This window comes from Glycine max, chromosome 13 (genome assembly GCF_000004515.6).
Source record: "Glycine max cultivar Williams 82 chromosome 13, Glycine_max_v4.0, whole genome shotgun sequence".
NCBI classification, from domain to species: domain Eukaryota; kingdom Viridiplantae; phylum Streptophyta; class Magnoliopsida; order Fabales; family Fabaceae; genus Glycine; species Glycine max.
The window spans coordinates 16,179,521-16,203,920 of record NC_038249.2 but is presented as its reverse complement, the minus strand read 5'-3'; the positions used below and the strand labels follow the sequence as shown (position 1 = coordinate 16,203,920).

The 24,400-nt window shown below is 32.4% G+C and overlaps 3 protein-coding genes across 5 annotated transcripts; 2 read left to right on the top strand and 1 right to left on the bottom strand.

Annotated features, from left to right (window-relative positions):
- Positions 1-1,848: 1,848 nt before the first annotated feature.
- On the bottom strand, positions 1,849-3,691 carry RFP1 (RING-type E3 ubiquitin ligase). The gene has a single exon (NM_001317637.2). It carries the CDS (start codon positions 3,310-3,312, stop codon positions 2,080-2,082), a length of 1,233 nt encoding a protein of 410 aa, NP_001304566.2. The 5' UTR covers positions 3,313-3,691; the 3' UTR covers positions 1,849-2,079.
- Positions 3,692-11,655: 7,964 nt separating this feature from the next.
- LOC100809008 (17.6 kDa class I heat shock protein) lies at positions 11,656-12,641 on the top strand. The gene has a single exon (XM_003543338.5). The coding sequence runs from the start codon at positions 11,909-11,911 to the stop codon at positions 12,503-12,505; it is 597 nt and encodes a 198-aa protein (XP_003543386.1). The 5' UTR covers positions 11,656-11,908; the 3' UTR covers positions 12,506-12,641.
- A 5,412-nt stretch (positions 12,642-18,053) lies between these two features.
- LOC100811686 (WAT1-related protein At3g28050) lies at positions 18,054-22,603 on the top strand. 3 transcript variants are annotated; one of them, XM_003543343.4, is made up of 7 exons: positions 18,054-18,317; positions 18,403-18,468; positions 18,547-18,660; positions 19,578-19,824; positions 20,407-20,565; positions 20,662-20,813; positions 21,473-22,603. In XM_003543343.4, exons 1-7 carry the CDS (start codon positions 18,124-18,126, stop codon positions 21,660-21,662), a joined length of 1,122 nt encoding a protein of 373 aa, XP_003543391.2. In that variant the 5' UTR covers positions 18,054-18,123; the 3' UTR covers positions 21,663-22,603. The 3 variants fall into 3 exon arrangements, with proteins under 3 accessions (XP_003543391.2, XP_006593634.1, XP_006593635.1); XM_006593571.3 differs by lacking the exon at positions 18,403-18,468 and having other exon boundaries at positions 18,068-18,317; XM_006593572.4 differs by lacking the exon at positions 18,403-18,468 and having other exon boundaries at positions 18,106-18,317; positions 19,529-19,824.
- The last annotated feature ends 1,797 nt before the right edge of the window (positions 22,604-24,400 follow it).

Sequence of the window (24,400 nt, the reverse complement as noted above, 5' to 3'; positions counted from 1 at the left end):
TTATTAATAATACTCATTATTATTTTTTTAAACTCTCATAATATCGTATTATTTAGACTTAATATATTTTTAATCCTGTAAATTTAAAGTTCTATTTTTTTAGTTCTACAAATTAAAATGTGTATTTTTCAATTCCTAAAATTTGCAAAATGTTTTTCTTAATTCTATAATAAAAATCGTTTAAATTATACATCCAAATTTTCAAAATTCAGTTAGAAGAGACTAAGAAGAAACATTTGGTCAATTTAAAGGATTTAAAAATACAAATTTTAATTTAAAGTAAACTTGAAACTTATGAAAACAAAATTATATTTAAGTCTATTATTTATTCTAATCACATTTATCTCTTTTATATTTCTCTATATGTCAAATAACATATGTGTCTATCCATCATTTTCCAATTTATTAGCATCCCACTTCCCTTTGGATGGAACGAAGGGGATAACCGACATCTTTCGCTATTTTAGGTGCTCTGTTTTTGTTATTTTTTTGGTATTTGCCTCCAATAGAAAGTAAAACACTAGCCACAGAAGAAAGTCTCTTAACATTAGTATAGGCATACGGTGTGATAAAAAAACGCACAGCATTTACGTGAATCAATAAACATTTATTTTATCTGATTAAATAATATTCATTTTAATTGTTTAAAAGTAATGTCCATTATTTATTCAAATATGTTAAAAATAATAACATAAAAATAAAGAGTAATGTTAACATTGATTTTAGAAAAATCATATTTTTAAGGATAAAATCATCTATTCAAGAAAAAAAAATTATTTTCTCTCTTTTGACTTTATCTTCAATCAAAATGAAAAATTGTCTCAACTCCAACATGATTACCTTAGAGAAAGTGTAGTCTCATACAAATAAAAGAACGGCTAATTTTTTTTCATTATCTTTCTATTTTCTCTTTACATAAATTCTCTTATTTCACTTTTTCTATTTATTTTCTTTCAAAAGCAAAGTGTAATCATTTGGGACTAGTAGTTAATTGAGCAAATCCATTATCATTTTCTTTTTTACCTAACATGGTCTAATTGATTGTCATTATGATTGATATAATCTAAATCTATCTTTAATTGCAAAATGTACACATGGGAGGGGGTGTAAAATGGCCCCACACGGTTCATCCACAGCAATTTTTTTGAATCAAGAAGACTCCTCACAAGGAAAAAAAGAGATTCTATGACGCCAGCTTTTATGGATCCCACTATCAGTAACTGCCTAGCCAAAAAGATATTAGAAGAAAGAAAAAGAAAAAGTTTTGAATTCACATTTCACCCTCTCTCAAAAAAGTAAGTGCAATGGGAAATAATAAAGAAAAAGAGAGACTAGACAAAACCAAAACCCTTAAAAAGAAAAGAAAGCAAGTGCACTTGCCACTCCTCATGATCAAAGTATACACACACTGATGGCAAGAGAACAATGACAAAGAAAGAGACAAGTCTGGCTTTGAAACAGGCTACACTCCACAACCATATTCAATCAGCTACTGTAGATCTGTCTGTTGTACATTATTATGAGAAAATAAATGATACAAAATTGTTGGACTAGGGAGTTAATGAATCTAGCAAGGATATCTTGATATGTCTAATTGTTTGCACTTTGCATAACCAAATAACCTGAGATCAACATTTATTATAACAAATCTAATGTTTTAATTTGCGGTTATAATAGTGATTTGGTCATGTTCTTTGATATTATATGAAATTGAAGATAAGTTGTAGACAAATTGCAGTCAGAATTATGGTTGCAGATACCTCAAAATCCTTAATGTTGTGTCAGAAATCGTGTATTTAAAACCTTGGACAAATCTAATTCCATCTAACCAATGAGTCCTGAGATCTGTTTGATGAAAGAGAAAGAGATGCAGTATTTCTTATATCTTCATGAAGTACAATCATAATACATCAATAGTATGGCACAATCAGTCATCACAATGTCAAAATTAGCACACCAATTTTTTTTTGGAATTGTAAGGCAAGTGGGGGAAGCCAGCTTTAATCAATGGATTGAAACGAATTCAAGTGAAATAAGAAAAAGAAAAAAAAAAAGTAAAAACATGTGGATGGATACCTTTCATGCCCCTTCTGGTTCCCTCATCCTTGGAAAATCTGTGTTTAGATAAGAAGGCATTGGCCTGCCAAATTGACCATCCAAAGAAGTAGGCAATTTCCCCTTCTTTGGCCACAACCAGATTTTGGACACAGAAAAGCTGTCACCTTTACTGACACTACTAATCTTCTTTGCTTCCACATCCCCCTCCTCCACTGAAACCTTCCCATCATCAAGTTCCATTCCTTTGGTGAGCCTTGTGACTTGACCTTTACCAATTTCATCATGGTTCAAAGTCACCCTTAGGTCTGAATTCCCAACCACATATTGGTAAGACCCCATTGAGTAACACCTTCTTGCATCCAAATTACTACTACTTGTCTCTCCCACTTCACTCTCCCCACCCCCCTTCACACTCAGCTTCTTGAATTTCCCAAGCCTCACAGGGAAAACACCTTTCTCTTTCTCCACACTTTCTTCAACCACAACTGTTTTCTGCCTAGTATTGAATCCATTCTCCCCATTACAAGGGCACCCTTCATCCTCCCTCAGATCATCAAAGTCAAATATAGGGTTCTCAATGGAAAACCCTTGAGTGAGAAGTGTTCCTCTACAAAGAGGGCATGTGGAGTTTGACAAAAGCCATGTGTCTATACAACTGATGTGAAAGGCATGGCTGCACATAGGCAACAACCTGAGCTTATCCTTCTCAGAAAACTCACACAAGCAGACAGCACAGTCAAAGGGCTCCTTCAACCCCACAATCTCCTTGTACTGGAAAACAGGAAGAGCATCAATGAAAGCCTGATCCAAGCCAGAGTCATGGAGGTGGAAGAGCTGCTGAAGCTGCCTCTGGAGTGCATCAGATGTGGAAAGTTCTTGGTGTCTGTTGGATTGAGCAGATGCAGAAGAAGGGTGTTTTATGAGAAATCTAATAAGCAGGTGGAGGAGGCCAGAGATGAAAAACAAAACAGCAAGAACCACTATGATGAAAAGAACAGCAGGACTAATTCTGGTGCCAGATGGTGGTGGTGGTGGTGTTGAAGAAGGCAATGATGATTCCTTGTGGAAAGTAGCACCAAGAGGGTAAGGGGGTGAAGAAGAAGAAGAAGAAGAAGAAGAAGAAGAAGAAGAAGACAAAAGGGGTGGTGAGTAGCTCAAGTAACCATCTTTTTGCTGGATTTGATGCTTAACCCATACCATCTTCGAATGGGTATGGTCAAAAAACAACAACCTAGGATACATGTTTTCTGACATCTCATCTCATTTCATCTCACGGATCACAAAGGCAACAACACAACCATGAAACCATGTTCCTTCACCCAACACAATCATAGTCACATCTTGGCACCTTAATCACTTCAAAATGTTTTAGATTACACTCAAACTAGGGACACATACAAAGAAGTGAAGAAGTACATACATCAAGATGGGCACTTTATCACATACAAATTACAAAATAGTAATTTTCTCCCTTTATGTTTTTTTCACACGATGTGTTGAACTGAGCTCACCTAACTCGTATAGGGGGATGTTGCTTCTTGTGATGTTTTGAAGGTAGCAGAAGAAAGAAAATCCTATCTATCTTGTGTGAGAAGAGAAAGAAAAGTGAAATGCGAAGGTCTTTCTAAACGGCTGTATCTGAGTGTGTGATCCAAATTGGACAAATTGCTTTGTGGTTTGAGAAGGAAAGAATCCAAAGGGTGAAAGTGGCAGCAGTTCCCGAAGTGCGAGGTAAAGGATGACAGAAAGATACAAGCAAAATTCTAATCCCACTACCAATACATGGCGCGTGCCGCTCATCTTAGCCCTTGTATTGTAGTAGTATCATGTACCAATTCAAAATAAATGATAAATTAATTAGTACTTGGTAGGTTCCCAAATTATTTGAAAGCTTTTAACTAAGCTTATAAATTAAAAAATTACTGTATGATGAAGTTCTTGATTTTGCAACCTTTTGTGATTGGTTTTTTAAAACTGTCCAGAAAAAAATGATAATTTGCGGTAATTTTAAAATTTTAAGTACTTAAGTTAAAAAGAAAAATAAGAGATTTAATCATACTTTTTTTTAGCTTAAAAACTTAATTAATAATTAATAAATAATCCAGGTATTTATTTATTAATTTTACAAAATATCAATACCCACAAAACAAAAAGGATTGGCGCAGAGCGTAAGACCTGTCGCGTTTGGAAATTTCATTGTGGCTAAAATTTTTGTGAATAAGCTATAATCACATACTACAAGCAAAATTAATGTCTAATACAATAAAATCACTAAAATCTTTTACCCCGGAAAAAAAAACATGACACTAATTAATTTCAATTTATATACATGTATTTAATGGTTAAAGATGATTATATAATTTGTATATAATTATGTTCTTACTATAATAATTTGTGAGATAAAATTAACCATCATTAGACTTTTTAAAAAGGTCAAATTGTAAATTTGTTTTCCTTATTTATTTCTAATTTCGATTTTCCCCCCCTTTAAAATTATTTACACATTTAATCCTTCTTTTATATTCAATCACACAATTTTGATCTCTAAATCCAAATTTAGATGTTGAGCGTTACATGCTTACATTGACTAATACATGTCAACGGTTTAATGGGTCGACATTCCTTTCCATTCAATCTCTCTTCCCATCTTGCATCAATTTCTGACTCACCCTTCCATTGAACCGAGTAATCATTCCTTATATTCTTCTAGCTCTGACCCATGATCCTGTGATCCAATATGTTCTAAACCTCTTTGTCAAACTCTTTTCTAAGGACAAGAGGGACATGCTTGTCTTTTTTAGTTTTTATAAAATATCATCATCTATATGCAATGCTGCAACATAAAGGGTGGAGGGTGGTTGGGTGGGGTGTAGTTAGGCATGATTTTTTTGAGCCTATTAGCTATGGCTTTTTTTTTCACCTTGTATGCCAGGTTACACAGGCTAATGGGTCTAAAGTGGCCAAAAGTTTGTAATCGTCACCTGTAGGTGAGATTAGATTAGGGTTAGCGAGGTTTGGATCTGGGGAAATTATATGCAAGTCTAGGAAAATGGATGGTGAGTTAGTTACGAGTTACCTCAGGAGACGAAGAGAGGCTGGGAGTGGTGGAAATGGACACCATGGACGGGGTCGTCGTGCTCGTCAAACTTGTCGATAAGGGTTCCAATGCGGTAGTCCCAGAGTTGGATGACGCCGTTGTGGAGACTCGCCAGGATCCATGGCTGCTTCGGATGGAAACTCAGGCCCTTCACTCTGTTACTCTTTGTCTCAAATTTCATCAATATCTTCTTCTGATGTGGTTAGGGTTAGGTTTAAAATGAGATTAGAGAAGAAGGACAAAGGGAAGAAAGATCCATGGCCGTTGTGATGACAAAGTTTTTTTCACCTTGTATGCCTATTAGTTAGGCATGATTTTTTTTTAGCCTATTAGCTATGATTTTTTTTTCCACCATTAATGGATGAATCAGTAGTTGACACGTGTCAATCAACGTAAATTTATAATAATCAACGTTTAAATTTGAATTGAGAAACTAAAATTTCGTGATTGAATATAAAAGAAAGATTAAATGTGTGAATAATTTTAAAGGTGAATCAAAATCGAAATTAGAAACAATTAGGAGGATCAAATTTATAATTTTCTTTCAAAAATCATATCATTCACTGTTCCTCTCAAAAAAAAATTATTAGACTTTTCAATATTTTTAAGATTTTATTAATCACATCATTGAATATAATTACGTTTGTTTATTTTTGTCACTAATATATTTACACGTACAGTTATCGAGTATACGACAAGTGTATACCAAATCCTTACAAATAACAATAAAATGATAAGTAAATATTGTTAAATATTGTTCTTAAGGATCAAAACTTAATACTGTAAAACAATTTATCAAAAGTTAATTAAAAATGTACAAATACAATTTCTAATAGAAAGGTAACCTAATGTCCATCGTATATATTAAGTTCATTAGGTTTTATACACTAAATCAACACACTTATTTTATTGGGTTTAACTCAATAAACATATAAACACATGGTATTTTTTTAAAGTTCAAATTAAACAATTTAATAAAATAGAGCTCACAAGGATAAATATATTAAGTTATACATTTAACTCATATTTTAATAAAATAAAATGCACTAATCAATAGAAGACTAAATAAAGAAAATTCTAATAGTGAAAACTCCAATTTTCTATTTTGGTATCTACTCTTAATCATTTATTTCTTTATTGTTTAAAATCCAAACATGAAAAATAAGTTTAAAATGAGAGAGATTCCTACTAGAACTAGAATAATTTTAATCAAATAATATTTTCTTTCTCAATACCATACGACACTTTCTTGAGGGCAATTTAAGTAAAACATATAATTCAAATGAGTGATCCAAATTCTCAAAAAATCAATTGTGGAAAATCTACAATTTTCTTCAATGTGAAACTAAACATGTAAAAATATATATCTAAAATTAGTTATAAATCAAGAATCAATTTTCCAAAGCCAAATAAAACACACACTAAGTCTCTTTTTATTCTTTTGGAATTCAAATAATCATTGTATTGTTGAGAAACTTTAAGTTTTTCTTGAAGCATTTGGATATATACTAGCTTATTACTATATTTTATAAATAATTTTGATATATATGCTTAATGACTAATGCGACTCGTATGAGCGTTGAATCAACTTACTAATTACTGTAGTTTTTAGGACATGCTTGTTAGTTACAATAGTCTAGGGATTTCTTAGTGGAGAAGGGATCGGATCATATAACTCTTCTTAATTATATAATCTTTAATACTTCTATATTTACAAAATAGTCCTTCTTTTGGTTTAACAATTACGTCCATTAATTAGTTTCCCACGTTAAATTTGATAGGTAGGAATAATCTCACATTATGTTGAATTATGTTATTAACAATTGACTTTAAAAAAAGAAAATCTCAAAAGTGACAATGTGGTTAACTCCACCCAACTAATACATCGAATTTGTCAACCAAAAGGCTTTGAATAATTGATTCATATTAATGATCCTTTTCATTAGGTTACATGTTAGTATCACTGTAATTCGAAATTAAGGATTGCGACATCTCATTATTAATCTTGTGTACATTAAGATGCCACCCTAATTATTTACTTATTAGTCAAAAGAGGGGGGAAAACAAAAGGAAACGGGGATGCCTTTTAAGTCGTCTTTAATTACTCATTATGTATATCTTCTGTAGTGTGGTAGAAACTAGGAAATGTGTTTGTTTATTTTTTTCCTCTCAAACTTTGGCTTAAAATCAACATATTTATTAGATTTTTTGAACGCTTCTATTTAGGATGTTGCTTACAAGAAACGGTTATTTGGATATGCCAAGAGGACAGGATCGTGCTTCTTAATTCTTAAAAAGTTGGGTGAAGACTTTTCAAGGCAATTACAATATAGATATTGGATCATTATCATTGAATAGGAGGAAAATTCTTAGTGTGTAGAACAAGGATTTAATGCAACATGGTCCACCAATGCCTTAGGTTTCTCTCCACTAAATGATCATATCGTGTTAGCTAAATTCCTCAAGCAAGTAAACTAACCACCGTTGGGGTCACTATCTATGTTTCTTGGACAATGGAAATAAGCAGAAAGCAATGCTTTAAAAGTTTAATTTCTTCTATTCATTGATTTCAGGATAGCCGCTTTGCTCATTGAATCATACACAGTTGTTGCTTTCATACCATGCACGTGTCTGGTGAAGATAGAGAAGGATCAAGAGGGTTGTGGTGAAAAATATCTTTGAGTACTGTTACACATATAAATCATTCAAGTTTCTTCACTTAATAATAATTTAAAAATTTGGAATATGTCCTTAATAAAAGTGTATGTGTACAGCTAAAAGCAGTAATTACTTAACAAAAGAAGCTAAAAGCAGTCCCAACTCGCAAGAGTCTTTGACCATTGAGAAGCGATAATTAACCTGCAGTTTGATTATTTTACTTGAGATTAAGCGAATTCACCCTGAATTCAATGCAGTTTAAGTTTCTAGGTGGAAAAGATATTCAACATATGGAAACTTAACAGATAATAATTCTAGGAATGTAGAAATCAGATGGTTTCAGGAAGCAAACACAGTTAATTATGCAATCACTACCAACAACAAAAGCCATATCAATTAAGATTGGTTGAAGACCAAATTCTAAGAGATACTACTATTCATTGTGATGAGATTCCTCTTAACAATTTTCTCCAATGTCCTTATTGGTTTCTACAACAACACATGTCTCATTCACTCAAAAATTAAAAGACAGAATAATGTGCAACAAAAATATTCCGGTGCTTACTTGTATCACGATGACCGCACACGACGCATGGAGGTGTGCCACGAGGGAGACACTTTCGACGGTTGGTGAGTTACAAATGGAGTGAGGCCGGAGACCTAGGTAAGTAGATGAGCAGAGTGAGGGAGGCCAGAGAGTGGTTGACAGAGGACAAGTTGCAGACTAGATGAGCTCGAGGGAAAGTATGTTCGAGAGGGGGGGGGGGGGGGGCGGGGGAATGAGGTAGGGATTTCAGCCCTAATTATTTTGGGAATGAAAATCAAGACGATTTTATGTAAAACCATCGTGGTTTTCATTTCCCCTAATTACAAGATTATCACCAAGTGACATTTTAAGACGGTTTCTCATAACCGTCTTAGAATGTGCGCCGTAAAAAATATTTTTTATTTTTTTAATTATAAAATTGTCACTGCGTCATATTCTAAAACAATTCTGTAAAATCGTCCTAGAATCAACGTCATAAAACAATGATTTTCTAGTAGTGGATGCACTACAAATTTTTTAATATTTTTTTTATCCTTCTTCTTCCAAGCAAAAGCCTAACTTCTTATCTCCCACCACTTCCTCCCTGAACCTTCACCAAGCCACATCTCCCATATGTGTGTGCACACCACCCAACCAAGACACCATCAATTGTGTGTTGTTGCAATCATCTCTACACCACCTAGATTTGCTCACGCGACTGCTACCACCTCCCTCCACGACACATGCAAGCTCCCTGCACACCAGATCCGCTCGCTACTTCACCTCATCACTTACGCGATATAGTTATAGAATGAGCATATTCGGATGTTGACTTGATAATTCAAGTTTATCTTTTAGTTTGTTGTCACTTAAATTCAAACTTAATTTAAGTTATAAATAATTTAATAGATAACTTAGGGTTTTGTTATTCTTTTGTACTTTATATATACACCTCTTGAACACATACTAAACAATTGAATAAAATCCTATTTTATCTTCCCTATATGATATTAGAGTAATTCCAAGATGTATTAGCCTCAAATTTTTTTGTAAAAGGCCTTGGCACACCCACTCATTTTTTGGGTGTTGATCCCACATCACATGAACTATTTCTCAGTCAACATCACTATATTTGTGATCTTCTCCAAACCCACAACATGTGTGATGCTCGACCAATCAACACCTTTTATTGACCACATGCAATCTCGCATCAATTGATGTCTCTTACGATGGAACTGTCTATCGCCAACTTGTTAGCTCACTCTAATACCTCTCTCTCACATGCCTTGATATAACATTCCCTGTCAACAAGCTTTCTCAGTATATGAAGGCCCCTACTAAAATTCACATGCAAGCAGCCAAGTGAGTTTTTAGGTATCTCAAAGAAATAATAAATTTTGGACTTCAACTGTGATCGTCTTTAGATCAACATCTTCGTGCCTTTTATGATGTTGACTGTAATACCCCATTTTTCGTAAAATAAATTAAAAAGTGTTTTTTAAATAAATAGAGTTTTAGAAAAATAATGAAATTTTTGTAATTAAATAAATAAGAAAAAATAGTTTATTAATTAAAATAATGGTTTTAAGGTAAATCATGAATGTGTTTTTAGAAAATAAAAAGAATGTTATATTTGTTTATTTGATAGAGAGAAAATAGAATTCTTTTTTATAAAACAATAAAATAAAGAAAAATAGAGTAAATAATAGACTCAGAATACCCTAATTATAAATAGAGACATATTATGTTAGTTTTTACATTAAAATATGTTTCTATGTTCTCCCTTACATATTAGGTTCTCTCTTTTTTCTTTCCCAATTTTTATTTCCTATATACACTCAAATCTATCCTAGTAAAACTATGATTTCGGACTAGTTAACCGTTGGATTGTCCTAAACTATCCTTATTTAATAAGTTTTTAATTTGATAATTAACGTGATGTGAACCTTTTACTCACATAATTTTTTCTATTTATTAAATAAAATCTCTTTAATTAATTTCATATTTTTTATATATAATATTATATAAATATATATGTTAAGATAAAGAGTGTCACACATGCTATCATGGAACAACAAGATACACACTGCTGTAAGGATCAAAAGTCACAACTTGGTTTCAGTATCCGCCATCTAATTGTTGTTAAAGGACAAAAATTGTTAGATAATCTAGAATTATGATATGTTTATGACTTTGACTAACTTCTTTGTCACACATATGTATATTTAACTTAATAAAAAGATTTTAAATAGTTCATTGGACACAATTCAATGACACTCGATAGTATTTGCAACATCATATTAGAACGTAGTAATACTGATAAAAAAAAAATAGATTCTTAAAAATAAAAGTAATGATTTTAGGTTTTGGACAAATAAAAGTAAAAAAAATTATATAATCTAAAACTAAAATTTCCTTTATAAAAACTAAAAAAAATATTTCAGATTTTACAAGAATAGAAATAAAAAAAAACTAGTTCATTTTATAACATTAGAAAAACACATTTAAACCAAAATATATTAATGTAAAATACTATGCGATATCTAGCTTTACTAGATTATATCGTAGATTACAGATGACTTGTCTTATATCTGGGTAGAAATTTTTAGTTTCCCGATAATCTCAGGATGAGAATCTTAGATTATGTCTGGTTTTATTATTTTTAAAGAAAAATATAAAATAAAAGTAAAAATATGTTTGCTTATCATTTAAAAAAAATATTTTTTTGAAAATATTTTTAAAAATATAAAAAACTGAGAACAACGTTTTCATCTTCTTCTAAAGTCGTGAAAATATGGTGACATCTTATAATTTTTTTTTCGGTATATGTTTTCTAAATCTTAAAAATTTGAAAAAAACATTTTTTTTATAAAATAAAAATAAAAAATAAACACAAAAATTAAGGGTCACTTTAATTTTTTATGTTTGGTATTTATTTTAAAAAATTAACATTTTTGGAACAGATGTTTTTTTGAAATATTTTTTAACCAATTTCTTAAGGAAATTTTTCAAAAATTTTACTTTTTCAAGTTTATATTTTTTATTCTAATAAAATTATCATATTATTCTTATTATATTAATACAAATGATAAAAATATCAAATAACTCTTTTGATTAAAAAGTATTAGCTAAATATTATTCAAATAAATTTTATTTATTTTCAAGAAAAAAAAAATCTCTTGACAGTCGGTTATAGCTTTGCTTTGATTGCGCCTTTGAAGTTGTGTATTGCCAGGTGTTTACTCTTGCTTTGTCTTTTTCTTTCTTTGTGTTTCCTAAAATAAAACAAAGACGGAAAGACCTTCCTTGGCGAACATTCGAAATTGACGCTCTCCCTCTGCCACCCGCTTAATTTTCTAGACTCTCCTACACATCTCTCAATTTCTCTGCTCGCAAAAAAAATAACAATGAGCCCAAAAACTACTCCACCCTCTCCTATATATACACACCCCAACCCTACACACCTTTCAGACCATAGAAGCAAGTTATCTACACACTCTTCATAAAGTGTCCACAACAACACAACCTTTGCGCAGGTCACCAAAAATCTTAATAGCAAAACGTTCGAAATGGGTCGCACACTCACAACTGCAGCAACGTGTCTTCTTCTCTCATTATTATTAGTGTCCCTCTGTGTGACCACCACCACCAACGCCCTAATGCCATACACACGTAGCAGCACCCTCTGGGACACGATGCTCTCATCAGAGGACCCGTTCAGAATCCTGGAACACACCCCATTCAGCGACATTCCCACCACCACCAGAGGAGTGGACACTCTCGCCCTGGCACGTGCGGACTGGAAGGAGACCCCTACCGCTCACGTGATAGCGCTGGACCTTCCCGGCATGAAGAAGGAGGACGTGAAGATCGAGGTGGAGGAGAATCGCGTGCTGCGAATCAGCGGCGAGAGGAAGGGAGAAGAAGAAGAGGTTGAGGGAGAGAAGTGGCACAGGGCGGAGAGGACTAACGGAAAGTTCTGGAGACAGTTCCGGTTGCCGCTGAATGCGGATTTGGAGAAGGTTACGGCGAGGCTTGAAGATGGGGTGCTGAGGATCACGGTGGCCAAGTTGGGTGAGGATAAGAAGAGGCAGCCTAAGGTTATTGACATTGCTCAGAGGGATTCTGCTGCTGAAGATGTTAAGGCTACCAAGGCTGATATGTAATGTGATATGGCATCAACTAGTTAAAATGTTGTTGCTTAATGCTTATGTTTATTTTCCTTTTCTTTTTATTGTTTGTGTTTATACTATGAGTGTTGGAAATGGAAATGAAAATTGTGTGATGTTGTTTGAAATAAAATCTTGATATAGTTAAGTAAATAAATACATAATATAGTATAAAAACTGTTTTTTTTTTTAATGAAATTTTATTTATTAAAAATTATGTTTAGGCATTTTTCATTTTTGTTAGTATGGTAACCATCGCAGACGTATCAGTTTTATATTGCTTGAGGGTGTGTTTGAACACTCGTTTGTTATCTTAAAACTTATTTTTAGAGCTCCAAACTCATGATGACGTCATGTTTGAGTTCTTAAAAATTAACTCTACGATTTAGGTTTGGATCCGAAGTACTTTTGATTTTTATATTTTCAATAAAAATATAAAGTAAAAGTTACTATGGATTGATATCATCCAAATAAATTTATTTGAATAATATCAGCATATTTTTGAACAAAAATTGTCTAAACTTAAATCATGCTATGGTAAATTATTTTTTTATTATCAAAATTTAAGTTTATAACATATTTTTATTCAAACTTATGTTTTTAAATTTTAATTTAAACATACACTAAATGATTATAGAAAAAATTTAGTATTAAATAGTGGATGGGATCTTTTTCTGATCACATTTATGTAGAATTATTATAATATCCCGAAACAATATATAATGAACATAACATGACTCTAGATAATATATTTAAAAAAAACTTGGGATAATAAAAATTTCTTTTACTGAAAAGGGATAATATAAATTTTATAGTAACGGCATCAGCTTGTATGTGTGGCAATTATGTGTGGCAAATAATAAACAAACATATAAAAATATATTTGTCTGAGCACTTACCCTTGAATGATTTTATTAATTGTCATGTTTTGTTTTACATATCTCTTTGCAGGTCAAGAATGGTTCCACCACTCAGTTTCTCCATTATATCCAAAATCTTTCTTCTTGGGGTGATAGGGTAAAGGCACTTGCTTCGCTTGCTTTTAAAATCACACTTGTCAAAGACCTTTTATTATAAGAATGGCTGTTAATCAATTCTGGTCCTAGGAATCTTATGATAATTTGTGGTTCTTGTTTTGTATTTTGATGGCCATGTGTTGCAGCAAGTTTTATAGCGGAAAAAATATAATAAACAAAGAAGGAGAGATAATACATACACGGATAAAATAAAATGATTTTATTCTAAATCAAATTATTCTAAACAGCAATACAATAAATAATAAATTAAAAGTAAAACAAAAATTAATCACATAATAAGATTTTAGCAAAATAGAAAATTAAAATTGACTTATTCATGAAGTATAAGAATAATTTATTGACTAAGCTAATCCATAACTGAAACAAAGAAAAACAAACAAAATATATCGCTATAAAAGTAATTTAAACAAATTTAAATACTCCTCCTTATTTTAGGAACTGCAAATTCCAATTTTTTGTCTTAAGAGTTCAAATTTATTGACAAACAATAACTTATAAGTATTATAAAAAAAGAAGACAGTTATGGTATTATCAAAAAATAAATTCCATATGTATTATCACAATATTCGGTTTATAAGTATACTTTGAGCGTGGTAGTCTCAATTCTGTGTTTTCTTGATGCAAAAAAATCAAAGAGATAGACAAAAAAATCAAAAGTCAAAACAAGAAGGAATTAATTATTTAAAATTTCAAATGGGTTACTCAATTTAGTTTTGCTAAGGGTGGACCAGACTTGAAAATGTTTTTTTAGTAGTACTTCCATGTTTACCAATAAAATAAAATCACATACCAATTCCATTATTAGTTCTAAAGATTTGAAAAGATAGATTGAGACTTCCTATTTAAATTACATTTTTCTATTCTAATATGTCCCTACCAAGTTGCAATCTAAGCAATTCTGTCACCATGTCCAAGATGATGTCACCTACTTTAATTCGGGTATCTATATCTCGTGCCTAATCTGTTGTTGCCAACACACAGAAACTAGTTCTTATCAAAAGATTACTTATCTAGTGATTTAAGAATTTCAAAAGAATTCGTTTTTTTTCCAACCCTTTTAGTTAGATTGGGTGGTATATTGAGTAAAAGTTGAAGTAGAAAATCCATATCAATTCAATAGACAAAACTTGAAGCTAAAATTGTAGGCAAAACCTATGAAGAAAATTTGTAGAACACATAGTGTAAACATCAAGGACGATTGTTTGGTAAGAAGAAAAGAAATAAGGTGGATGAAAATAGAAAATATAAATAAAAACAGGTAAAAAATAAAATAGAAATAAAAATATTTAACTTAAGAAAAAATAAGAAAAGAAATAAGTAGGCGAATGAAAAAATAAGTGAGAAATAAAAAAATAATTGGACTATTTCTCTTTCACCAAACAAATTCCTAGGATAAACATCAACCAGAATTTAATAATTGCACAAAAGATTCCGTTCACATTGCATTACTTTTTTCTAAAGAAAAATAGCTTTTGTTTATCATTTTCTCCTTTTCTCTAGTAGAAAGAATATATATAATATGTTTTGTTCCTACTAAAAAAAGTATAATGCTGAAAATAGCAAGCAATCATACAGAAAATTGGCAAATTTTTTACTTTTCAAAATAACACTGTTCTCACTTTTATATCAACAATGCAATTTTTTTTCTTTTTTTTTTATCCCGTAAACTATTTTTCCGCATTTCTTTCTCTTCCTTTTCAATATTTCTCTTTGTTGTAGAAATTATTGTGAGAGTGTGAAGTGGGGATAACATTATAAATTTTCAACTCTTTTAAAGTATCCATCGAATAATAGAAATAATTATAAATGTCGTTATCATAAAAAAAATTATAAATGTCATTGATAGTTTGTCTTGTGTTATTGATGTCATTAACGTTTGTACAAATTGTAAATATTTCATTGTTTTTGTTAGTTTCATGCATAGAAATATGAATTTGATAGGAAATATGAATTTGATAATAATAACACCCACGGTATAACACTCCACTTCTTTACTTAAAAAAATATAAGGTTTTTATAATTAAATAAATAAGGAAAAATAATATTATTAATTAAAATAATCGTTTGAAGAAAAATAAAAAAGATATTTTATTTATTCATTTGATAAGAAATAAAATAAAGTTATTTTTTATAAAATAAATAAAGAAAGAAAAATAGAATACATAAAAGGCCTAGAGTATTCTAACTATAAGTCACTTATTACCTTTTACGACGTTTATACGCTCTCTTACTCTCAAATTACTTTTTCCTTCTTTCTTTCTCAAAATCTTTCTTTTTCTCGCATACACTCAAACATGTCTCAATAAAATGACGATCCTGGACTCGATAACCGTTGGATCATCATGAAATTTGAAAGCGTGGTTTGGAACTTATTTTCACACACCCATCGTTGGGATTTTCAAGATAACGTCTGTGGTGGAAGAAATGTTCCTCACATTGAGCTTTCTCTTTTTTCGTAGACACCCAAATTTATCCCAGTAAAACTACGATCCCAGACTCGTCAACCATTGGATCGTCGTGAAATTTCGACACCATCTTTGGATCCCATTTTCTCACATTCTCACCATTGGGATTTGAGAAATAATGTTTTTGCATATAGAAATTAGTCTCATACGTTGACAGTAAAATAGAGGCTACAATCTTTTTCCCTTCTCTCTAACGCTTGGAAACCCTAACAAAAAAAATAGAAAAAAGCTTGAGAAATTTTAGGGAACTGCTAGAGACATCACTATCACTACTGAACTACACACGTGAGCCCGCTTAGAGGTAAAAGATGAGTTTATCGCAATTGTGGTTAGAATGAACATATGTAGGGATCCTTAGGAAATCAAATTGTGGTTTATTTTGGGATGTTTATCGTATTGTAATTCTTCATGTATGATTATAATTATGAGATTGCAATATTGAGATCAAGAAATTGTGATTAAAATTGTGTGTAAGTGATAAATTGAATATGTGATGAATTGGGAGATAACATGTTGCTTTGAGATCATAACATTGTTATTGGGATTGAGTATAAGTGCAAAGTTGAACATGCGTTGATTTGTGAGATACACATAAACATGTGATAGTGGATTGTGACGTTGTGATATGTTAAAGTTGTGGACATGAAATTTGATTGTGATAAGTGTGTGGTTAACACTTAATGTGTTAATACTTGTGTTGTGAGATGTGAATTATACAATAATCTAGATGGTGTTTACCTTGATAAAAGTGTTTATGCGTAATGTTAAAGGAAAAGTGTAGGATTCCTAGTTAGGAACCTAAAATGTTAAATTGTAGTGCAATGTGTTAAAGCTGTTTGGAACACGAATGAGAGATTGTGTGTATTGTATAATTTATGAGCAGTATTTGCGTGCAAAAGTTGTTTTAGGAGTTGGACCTGAATCAGGAAGGTGAGACTCTAATAGATTCTTTGGAGTCTAGGCTTTAGGGGTAAAGACACTTGGTTTGAGTGCCCCTTTAAGCCTATGTTGATCACATATGGTTGGAGCATTCTCACATAACAGAGTGATCCTGACTGGTCACCTTATGATTTTACTTAGTGAGAATGACCTGACATACTCATTCTGTGGTGCGTCTTGTTATGTACTCCTAAGTGTCCCAATGTGATTTTTCACTAACATGATACCACATTGCATGTAAGCTTGAGTCTTAGTATAACCATTGCATAACGTCTATTAATTGTTTATTATAAAATTGATGAGTGTTGTTACATCTTGATCCGAGTGTGTAATTCACATGTAATGTGATTGGTGATTGAAAAATGAATTTTCAATGATAAAATGGTGAAGTGACGTGGATTGTATTGAGTTGAGTTATGTTATAAATACTTCTATAATATATTTTGATCATGTCTTTGTTTATTTGTATTTTTTTAAAATGTGATAACTCATTCTATGATGATCTTGAATCTTGTGTTCGTGGGAGTAGATGACCAGGTGGATGACTTTAAAGAACCTCATGTTAGAGGACGTTGGGATACAATACTCTGATAGGATGTGACATGGGATGAATTTTTACTTTAATTGCATGATGTTATTTTAGTTTATTTTATCTCACTGATTTAACAAAATTTCTTTTGTAAACTTTGATGGTTGTTCTGAACCGGATATATTTTTAATAAGTTTTATTTTGTAATATTAAAACGAATGTGACCATTTCAATCACATGAGTTCCTTTATGTTAATTGAATAAAAATATTTTTGTTAATTCCGCATTTTTATATATTTTATTTATTTATATGTATGTCGGGTAAAGGATATCACACATGATACTGCATTTAAGTTGTATCCTTTAAAAATTTAACACACATAATTAAAACTTAAATTTGAGATAACTACAAAAAGGATCTAAATTAATTAGTTGAACATGATGGATGAGTGATTGTGAACTCTATGTTATTTGTCTTAAATTCGTATTAAATAAATTCGACACAAATGATTAAATTAAACTGAAACAATATATATATATATATATATATATATATATATATATATATATAAACTAGTCAAGTGTGTTTACTAGATTGGTGTGTCTCAAAAACTGAAGGCAAAACAGAGAAAGCTCTAGCTCTGAATGATGGATAGAAGGCACTGTTACAAGGATTTGCTGCCTTTGGTGGTGCTTGTTGCCAACGAATGCAACAACACAGGCTTGTTCACTCTCTTCAAAGCAGCCACACTGCAAGGGATGAGCAACTATGTCTTTGTCACCTATGCCTATTCTGTTGCCCTTCTTGTACTCCTTCCTGTCACTTTTTTCTACAGAAGGTTTGCTCCAAGTCTTAAACTAACAAACATGTTTCTGAGTTCTAACTTTGAGTAATTGATGTTTGTTTATCATGTCTCTTTGAAGATCAAGAGTGGTTCCTCCACTCAGTTTTTCCATCTTATCCAAAATTGCTCTTCTTGGAGTGATAGGGTAAGTAAGGACTCACAGTTTCTAAAGCCTTTTAGAATTGTTTCTCTTTTTTGTGTTGACTTTTGGATTTTGATGCAGGAGTTCATCTCAGATCTTGGGCTATGCTGGCATCCGTTATAGTTCTCCCACACTTTCCTCTGCAATCAGCAACCTCACTCCTGCATTCACCTTCATGCTTGCTGTCATTTGCAGGTTCGCTACCCTATCTTGAATTATACTATTTGACATTCTATTTTTGTTTTTTTTTTTTGCTTTTATGTTTAGTTTTCATTTTTCTATTTGACTAGTTGACTTGAGGACAATATATGCATCATACATAAGAGTTTTTTTTTTATTTTTTTTATAGTATCAACTATCAACAAATCGGAATTCATATTAGGCATTACTTTTAAGGTAAATACTCTAAAAGTCAACTAATTTACTGATTGGATGACACTCTAAACTTTAGTAAAATAGACAATTTACACTTAAAATAATGTATCAAGCTTACTTCATATCTTTAAAGAAAAGGAAAAAATAAAATTTTTATATTAGTATATGGCAGAAGTACAACTCCTGGCCGAGCTGTTTCATTATTGAGAATGTGAACCCCACATTGACTTTACCCTTTTGGTGATTGGTATATAATTTCAAAAAAACAGAGGAAAGTATATAGTGTTTGATATACTTTTTCTATCATACTTCGTTATTGAGTAAAGTGGTTTTCATTAGAGAGTGGAACCAGTATTTCTTTCTAAATGAAACTGACACTAAGTTCATCCAATAATAGTGTACTAAAGAAAAGGGATTTGATTTCAGTAGAAAGTGCGTAAAGGAAGAAAGTAACAAAGTGCACCTAATCAATTTAAACTAGAATACCTCATAGATTTAACTCAAGTCAAGGATGAATGCACTTTTATTTTCCTTACTTTAAAGAATGCATGGAGTATGTATAAGAATATGAGTTCAATTAGAAAGCACTGACAGTCTACAAATTTTTACTTTTGACATTCAATCATAGATTGTAAACTGTTGATTATAATAACTACTTATTAGTAATCAATTTTAATTTTACTAACAGGCACATTCTTATTTTGTTTTTTCTTTCCCTATTACCACCACAAATTAAGGATGGAAAAGATAGCTGTAAAACGTAGAACAACCCAAGCTAAGATATTGGGCAGCATAATATCAATATTAGGTGCATTTGTTGTGACTTTCTACAAAGGCCAATCGATCATCATAGCAGATAATTCCCCTTCCATTCAACTTCCACAATCAAATGGCATTCTTACTTCAGTGGATAGAAATTGGGTCATTGGTGGCCTTCTGCTCACAGCTTGCAATATACTACTTACTGTATGGTTCGTTTACCAGGTATATATTTGTTGTTGTTGTGTATGGGAATGAGTAAACCACTGATCCTTAAAGAGTTATCTTCTCTCCTAAATGGTCTTTAAAGTAAAGCAAATTACATAAATAGTCTCAAAGTATTAGAAATCATGCTAAAACAAATTTTGGTCTTGAATATTAAAAAAAAAAACTTTCAAATACGTTTCATTTCATGTTAGAGAAGAAATTCTGAGCTAAAACAACTTTTGGTAGCTTTTACGTTGGATCAAAAGTTTTATACTGAGTTTTACTCCTAACCGATTTTTATAATAAAAACATTCAAACATAGATTACACCACTTCAAAATCAATTTTAATCAAAACCAATTTTACAAAATCAATTCCATTCAAAATCAATTTTGTCAATGCTGATTCAAACACGTACTTAGGGATGGGATTAAATTCATGAATATTCAATATTTTGGGGATTACTTTAAGTAGTTTTATTATTTGGAGACTATTTGGAAGAGAAGGTAATAGTTGAGGACGAAATTTATAGTTTATTCGTATGGAAATAGTCAATAAGGTGGTACTCAAATAATTTTAAATTCTGATATTCATTTTACAGGTTGAAATCTTGAAGGAGTTCCCGGATGAACTAACTATGGTCTTCTTTTACAACTTGTGTGCAGCCATTGTAGCCTCAATTATAGGCTTATTAGGGGAGAAAAACTCAAGTGCTTGGAAAATAAGACCAGATATATCACTGATCTCTATTGTTTGCACTGTAAGATACCCCTGAAATTTTTTGCTGTACTTCACCTAAAAAATACACTTAGGTTAATACAATTTGGTGATGAATGATGATACATTTTGTGATTAGGGAATATTTAACAAGTTCCTGAGTAGTGCAATATATGCATGGGGAATACACTTAAAGGGCCCTGTATATGTAGCAATGTTCAAGCCTCTCTCAATTGTTATTGCGGTTGCCATGGGTGTTATGTTCCTTGGTGATTCTCTATATGTTGGAAGGTTAGTATTTCTTCTTTCACATTTGGTTCTTCTTTAGATCATGGTGAAGTAATTAGGAAAATTTAGATAAATAAAACAATTGTCAGTCCCCTATCTTGTACCTGTTATGCATGATTATCCAGTGTTAAACCAAACAAAAATGGATTCGAAAAAATCTAAACTTAAGTTTGGCCGGTGGTAAATTGGTTAGTCATTAAAAAAGTGAACAATGCTCCCTTAATTCATTGTCAACTAGACAATGTGGAAGTGCTAGTCCCCATATTTCCCTAACCAAAAATTTATAACTACCAATGAAGCTAAGCTAAGTCTTTTTATACAGAATCGCTACATCTATAGAAACAGTTAAAACAGCTAATATCAGCCATGTGACCTCTTTATCTTATTCATCAATCATTCTCCAACTGGAGCTAGCCACTTTTGGTAATTTGAATACTCGTTTGTTATTTTCCATGTTCTGCAGTCTGCACGGATCAAAATGCTGTTCTAATTAGCACTTAATTAATGTCATTAAAACCCTTTGAATGTTCCAAACAGTCATGCAATCACTTTGAATTCCTACTGCTTCTGATGCATATCTGATATAGAAAAGAAGATAAGCAATTTCAATGATACAGTATTTGGCCTTATCATTTGCATAACATTCTTCCTGCATTCTGCAGTATAATTGGAGCCACAATAATATCAATTGGGTTTTATACTGTGATGTGGGGCAAAGCAACTGAACAGAAGGAAGAGGAGGAGGAGGAGGAAAATGTTGGTAGCCAGGAATCGTCAATTACTGAGAACATTCCTCTTTTGCAAAGCTATATAACTGTAAATTCTACGAAGAAAATAGATGGAAATGTATAGACCACCAACTACAGAGAAATGAGAATTTTCCTCTTCTGCAAAGCTACAAAATTGTAAATTCTGAATAGAAGACAGGTGGAGGTGTATAGAAGACAAATATAAACTGTTTGCACCTCTTTAGTCTTGGCATTGTAGAAAATCTTAGAGACCATTTTTTATCACAGAACAGCATATTGTTGTGAAGGTCCTTTGGTTTCATTGTTCCCTGAGTGGCCTAGTTGTTACCCCTTTGCAAGACAGTGTATGGAAGATTTTCAGCAGTGGTTCACTAGATTTATGGCAATGAATGGGAATGCATTTAGTAAAATTTCTTTGTTCTATGCCTTCATCAAGAAGCAAGGTTTTTGATAAATAGCCAGCTGTTAAAGTAAAGAAAACAATGAAACTATGCCTTATTTCCTTACCCCTCCTCTTTGCCAACCCAATTTCCACTTCTCTCAAGTGTGCATCTTCTACTTCTGCGATCTGCTATGGAACTGTGAGGCAGCTAGAAGAAATATATATGCCACTGTGTTTCATGTTTTCAAGTCATCAGATCAGACATTGCTAAAGTTATTGAATGTGCTGCAGAAATATCTGAAGTTGCTGCTGGGGTAGTGCAGGACATATATGAAGAAAGGGGTATTTAAAATTTCACATGCAGTACTTGTCTAAGCTTCATAAAGGAGCTGAAGAACAGGAAAATAATTAGAAAATCACAGTAGTTGTTCATCTATTTCATTTCATTTCCCAAATGTCTCCAGAACTTTCTAGAAATTATAGATAGGCAGTGTGTATGTGTGTGTAAAATCTGATTTGTATTATAGTATTTGAGTAACATTGGTAAGTTAATTTATAGAAGGCTGATGATGATGTAATTAAGATGTCACCAATTTTATTAAGATTAAAATAGTAATTGTACAGAATTAACTCTTAGTAAATACATATCCAAATTCTAAATATCTCTCAGTAAATACATATCCAAATGTCTCAAGGATTTTATATTGGTGAGATAAGGTTGTTATTTTTGTTGTTGTTGTCTGTTGATAAACAAAAAGGAAAAAAAGTGAAGGCTTAATGGAAGGAACCCTGATACAACAGTAAGGAAACTGTATTATAACCTGATTGTTGTTGTTTTTTGTTTTTTTTTTTTGACAAAAGAGGTTGTGGCAGAAACTAATGGTTGATGCAATCTCGACTAGGTTGGCACCACAGCAACCACCAGCAAAGCTCTGCACAGACCGAATGCATTAATCAAAAGATAGAAGAAAAGACCATACAAGGAACCAGGGGGGTAAAGAACCAAACCCTTGGAAGAAAGGCGAAGCTCTAACTAAACCAGTAATAAGGGAGAGCCTGTCTATCCTATACAAAAAAACTTTGTAATAAAAGTGTTGAGTACAAGTGTGAGGTGAAGTCCCACATCGGGTAGAAGTGGAAAGGTTGAACACCATATAAGTGAGGAGAAGACCCATAAACCTGAGCCTTAAGGTTTTGGGTTAGAGTGTGGTGTCAGGTCTCCTTATGTGGTGGCTCGTGGTCCACAGGTGTACCCCTCGAATCTCCCAACAATTGGTATCAGAGCCAGGCTACGATGTGGAAGAGACTCACACTTGAGGGGGAGATGTGTTGAGTACAGGTGTGAGGTGAAGTCCCAAATCGGGTAAAAGTGGAAAGGTTGGTGAGAAGCTAACCTATCTGCACAAGTGTTTCCCTCACGGTAAATATGTCCCGCAATAAAAGTCATCGATTTTGTTAGTTGCACAGCATTTATCCACCTGTTTTTGATCTGCCAAGGAACAATTCTGTGATTTTGGAAGGCTTGCACCACAAGGCTGGAGTTATATTCCAGCCACAACTTTGACCACCCTGTGTCATAGGCAATCTCTATTGCTGTAATAGCTGCCATGATTTCTGCAAACAAGGCATGCTTGATGCCTTATATTAAAAGCAAAACAACCCATCATCCCACAGCCTGCCATGCCCGGGGATCCTCTGGCCACTCCATCCGTGTTACACTTAACCATTCCTTGAAAGGAGGGTACCAAGTGACCTGCATAATTTGCACTTTTCTAGGGTGGCAGATCACACCTAACTCTTTCAACTTGTTAAACTCATCAATTGATGAGAACATGGAGCTCTTTGAAAGGTCACCAGCAAGCTCTGATTGTTGTTGGTTCTGTAGGAATGCAAGAATCTTTCAAAATGAGATGTCCTCAGTGCAATCTATTTGTCATGAAATTAAGAACCATGTTGCTGATATAGTTCATTATAGCAAAGATCTTTAGCCTTATAAGAATAATTCTTATTGTTGGAAATCCTTGGGTTGGAAACCTCCTAATTCTTATTGGATCAAGGCTAATGCTGATGGCTCTGTTAAGAATGATGGTTATATGGCAGCATGTAGGGGTGTTTTGAGAAATAGTCAAGACTTTTGGGTTGCTGGATTTGTTAGAAATCTTGGGGCATGTAGTGTTCTAATGGCCGAGCTTCATGGTATTGCTATTATTCTTCAAATAGCTTGGGATAATAATATAAGGAAGATATGTGTTGGAATCTGATTATGAAGCTAGTGTTGCTCTTCTTAATCAACCCTTAATTCAAACTCATCATTATGCAGTTATTCTTAGGAAGATTCATCAGTTCCTGCAGTTTGAGTGGGAGGTGTCTATCTCCCATACTTACAGAGAAGCAAACAGAGTTGCTGATGGTTTAGCTAACTTGAGTCACTCTTTCAATCCTGACACTTATCTTTTCCA

Excerpts from the sequence above, each read along its gene's own strand:
- RFP1 (NM_001317637.2), bottom strand. The coding sequence starts at position 3,312 with ATGTCAGAAAACATGTATCCTAGGTTGTTGTTTTTTGACCATACCCAT.
- LOC100811686 (XM_003543343.4), top strand. The coding sequence starts at position 18,124 with ATGATGGATAGAAGGCACTGTTACAAGGATTTGCTGCCTTTGGTGGTG. Across the intron at positions 20,566-20,661 it reads TGATCTCTATTGTTTGCACT|GGAATATTTAACAAGTTCCT; the intron begins GTAAGATACCCC and ends TTTTGTGATTAG. Across the intron at positions 20,814-21,472 it reads GATTCTCTATATGTTGGAAG|TATAATTGGAGCCACAATAA; the intron begins GTTAGTATTTCT and ends TGCATTCTGCAG.
- LOC100809008 (XM_003543338.5), top strand. The coding sequence starts at position 11,909 with ATGGGTCGCACACTCACAACTGCAGCAACGTGTCTTCTTCTCTCATTA.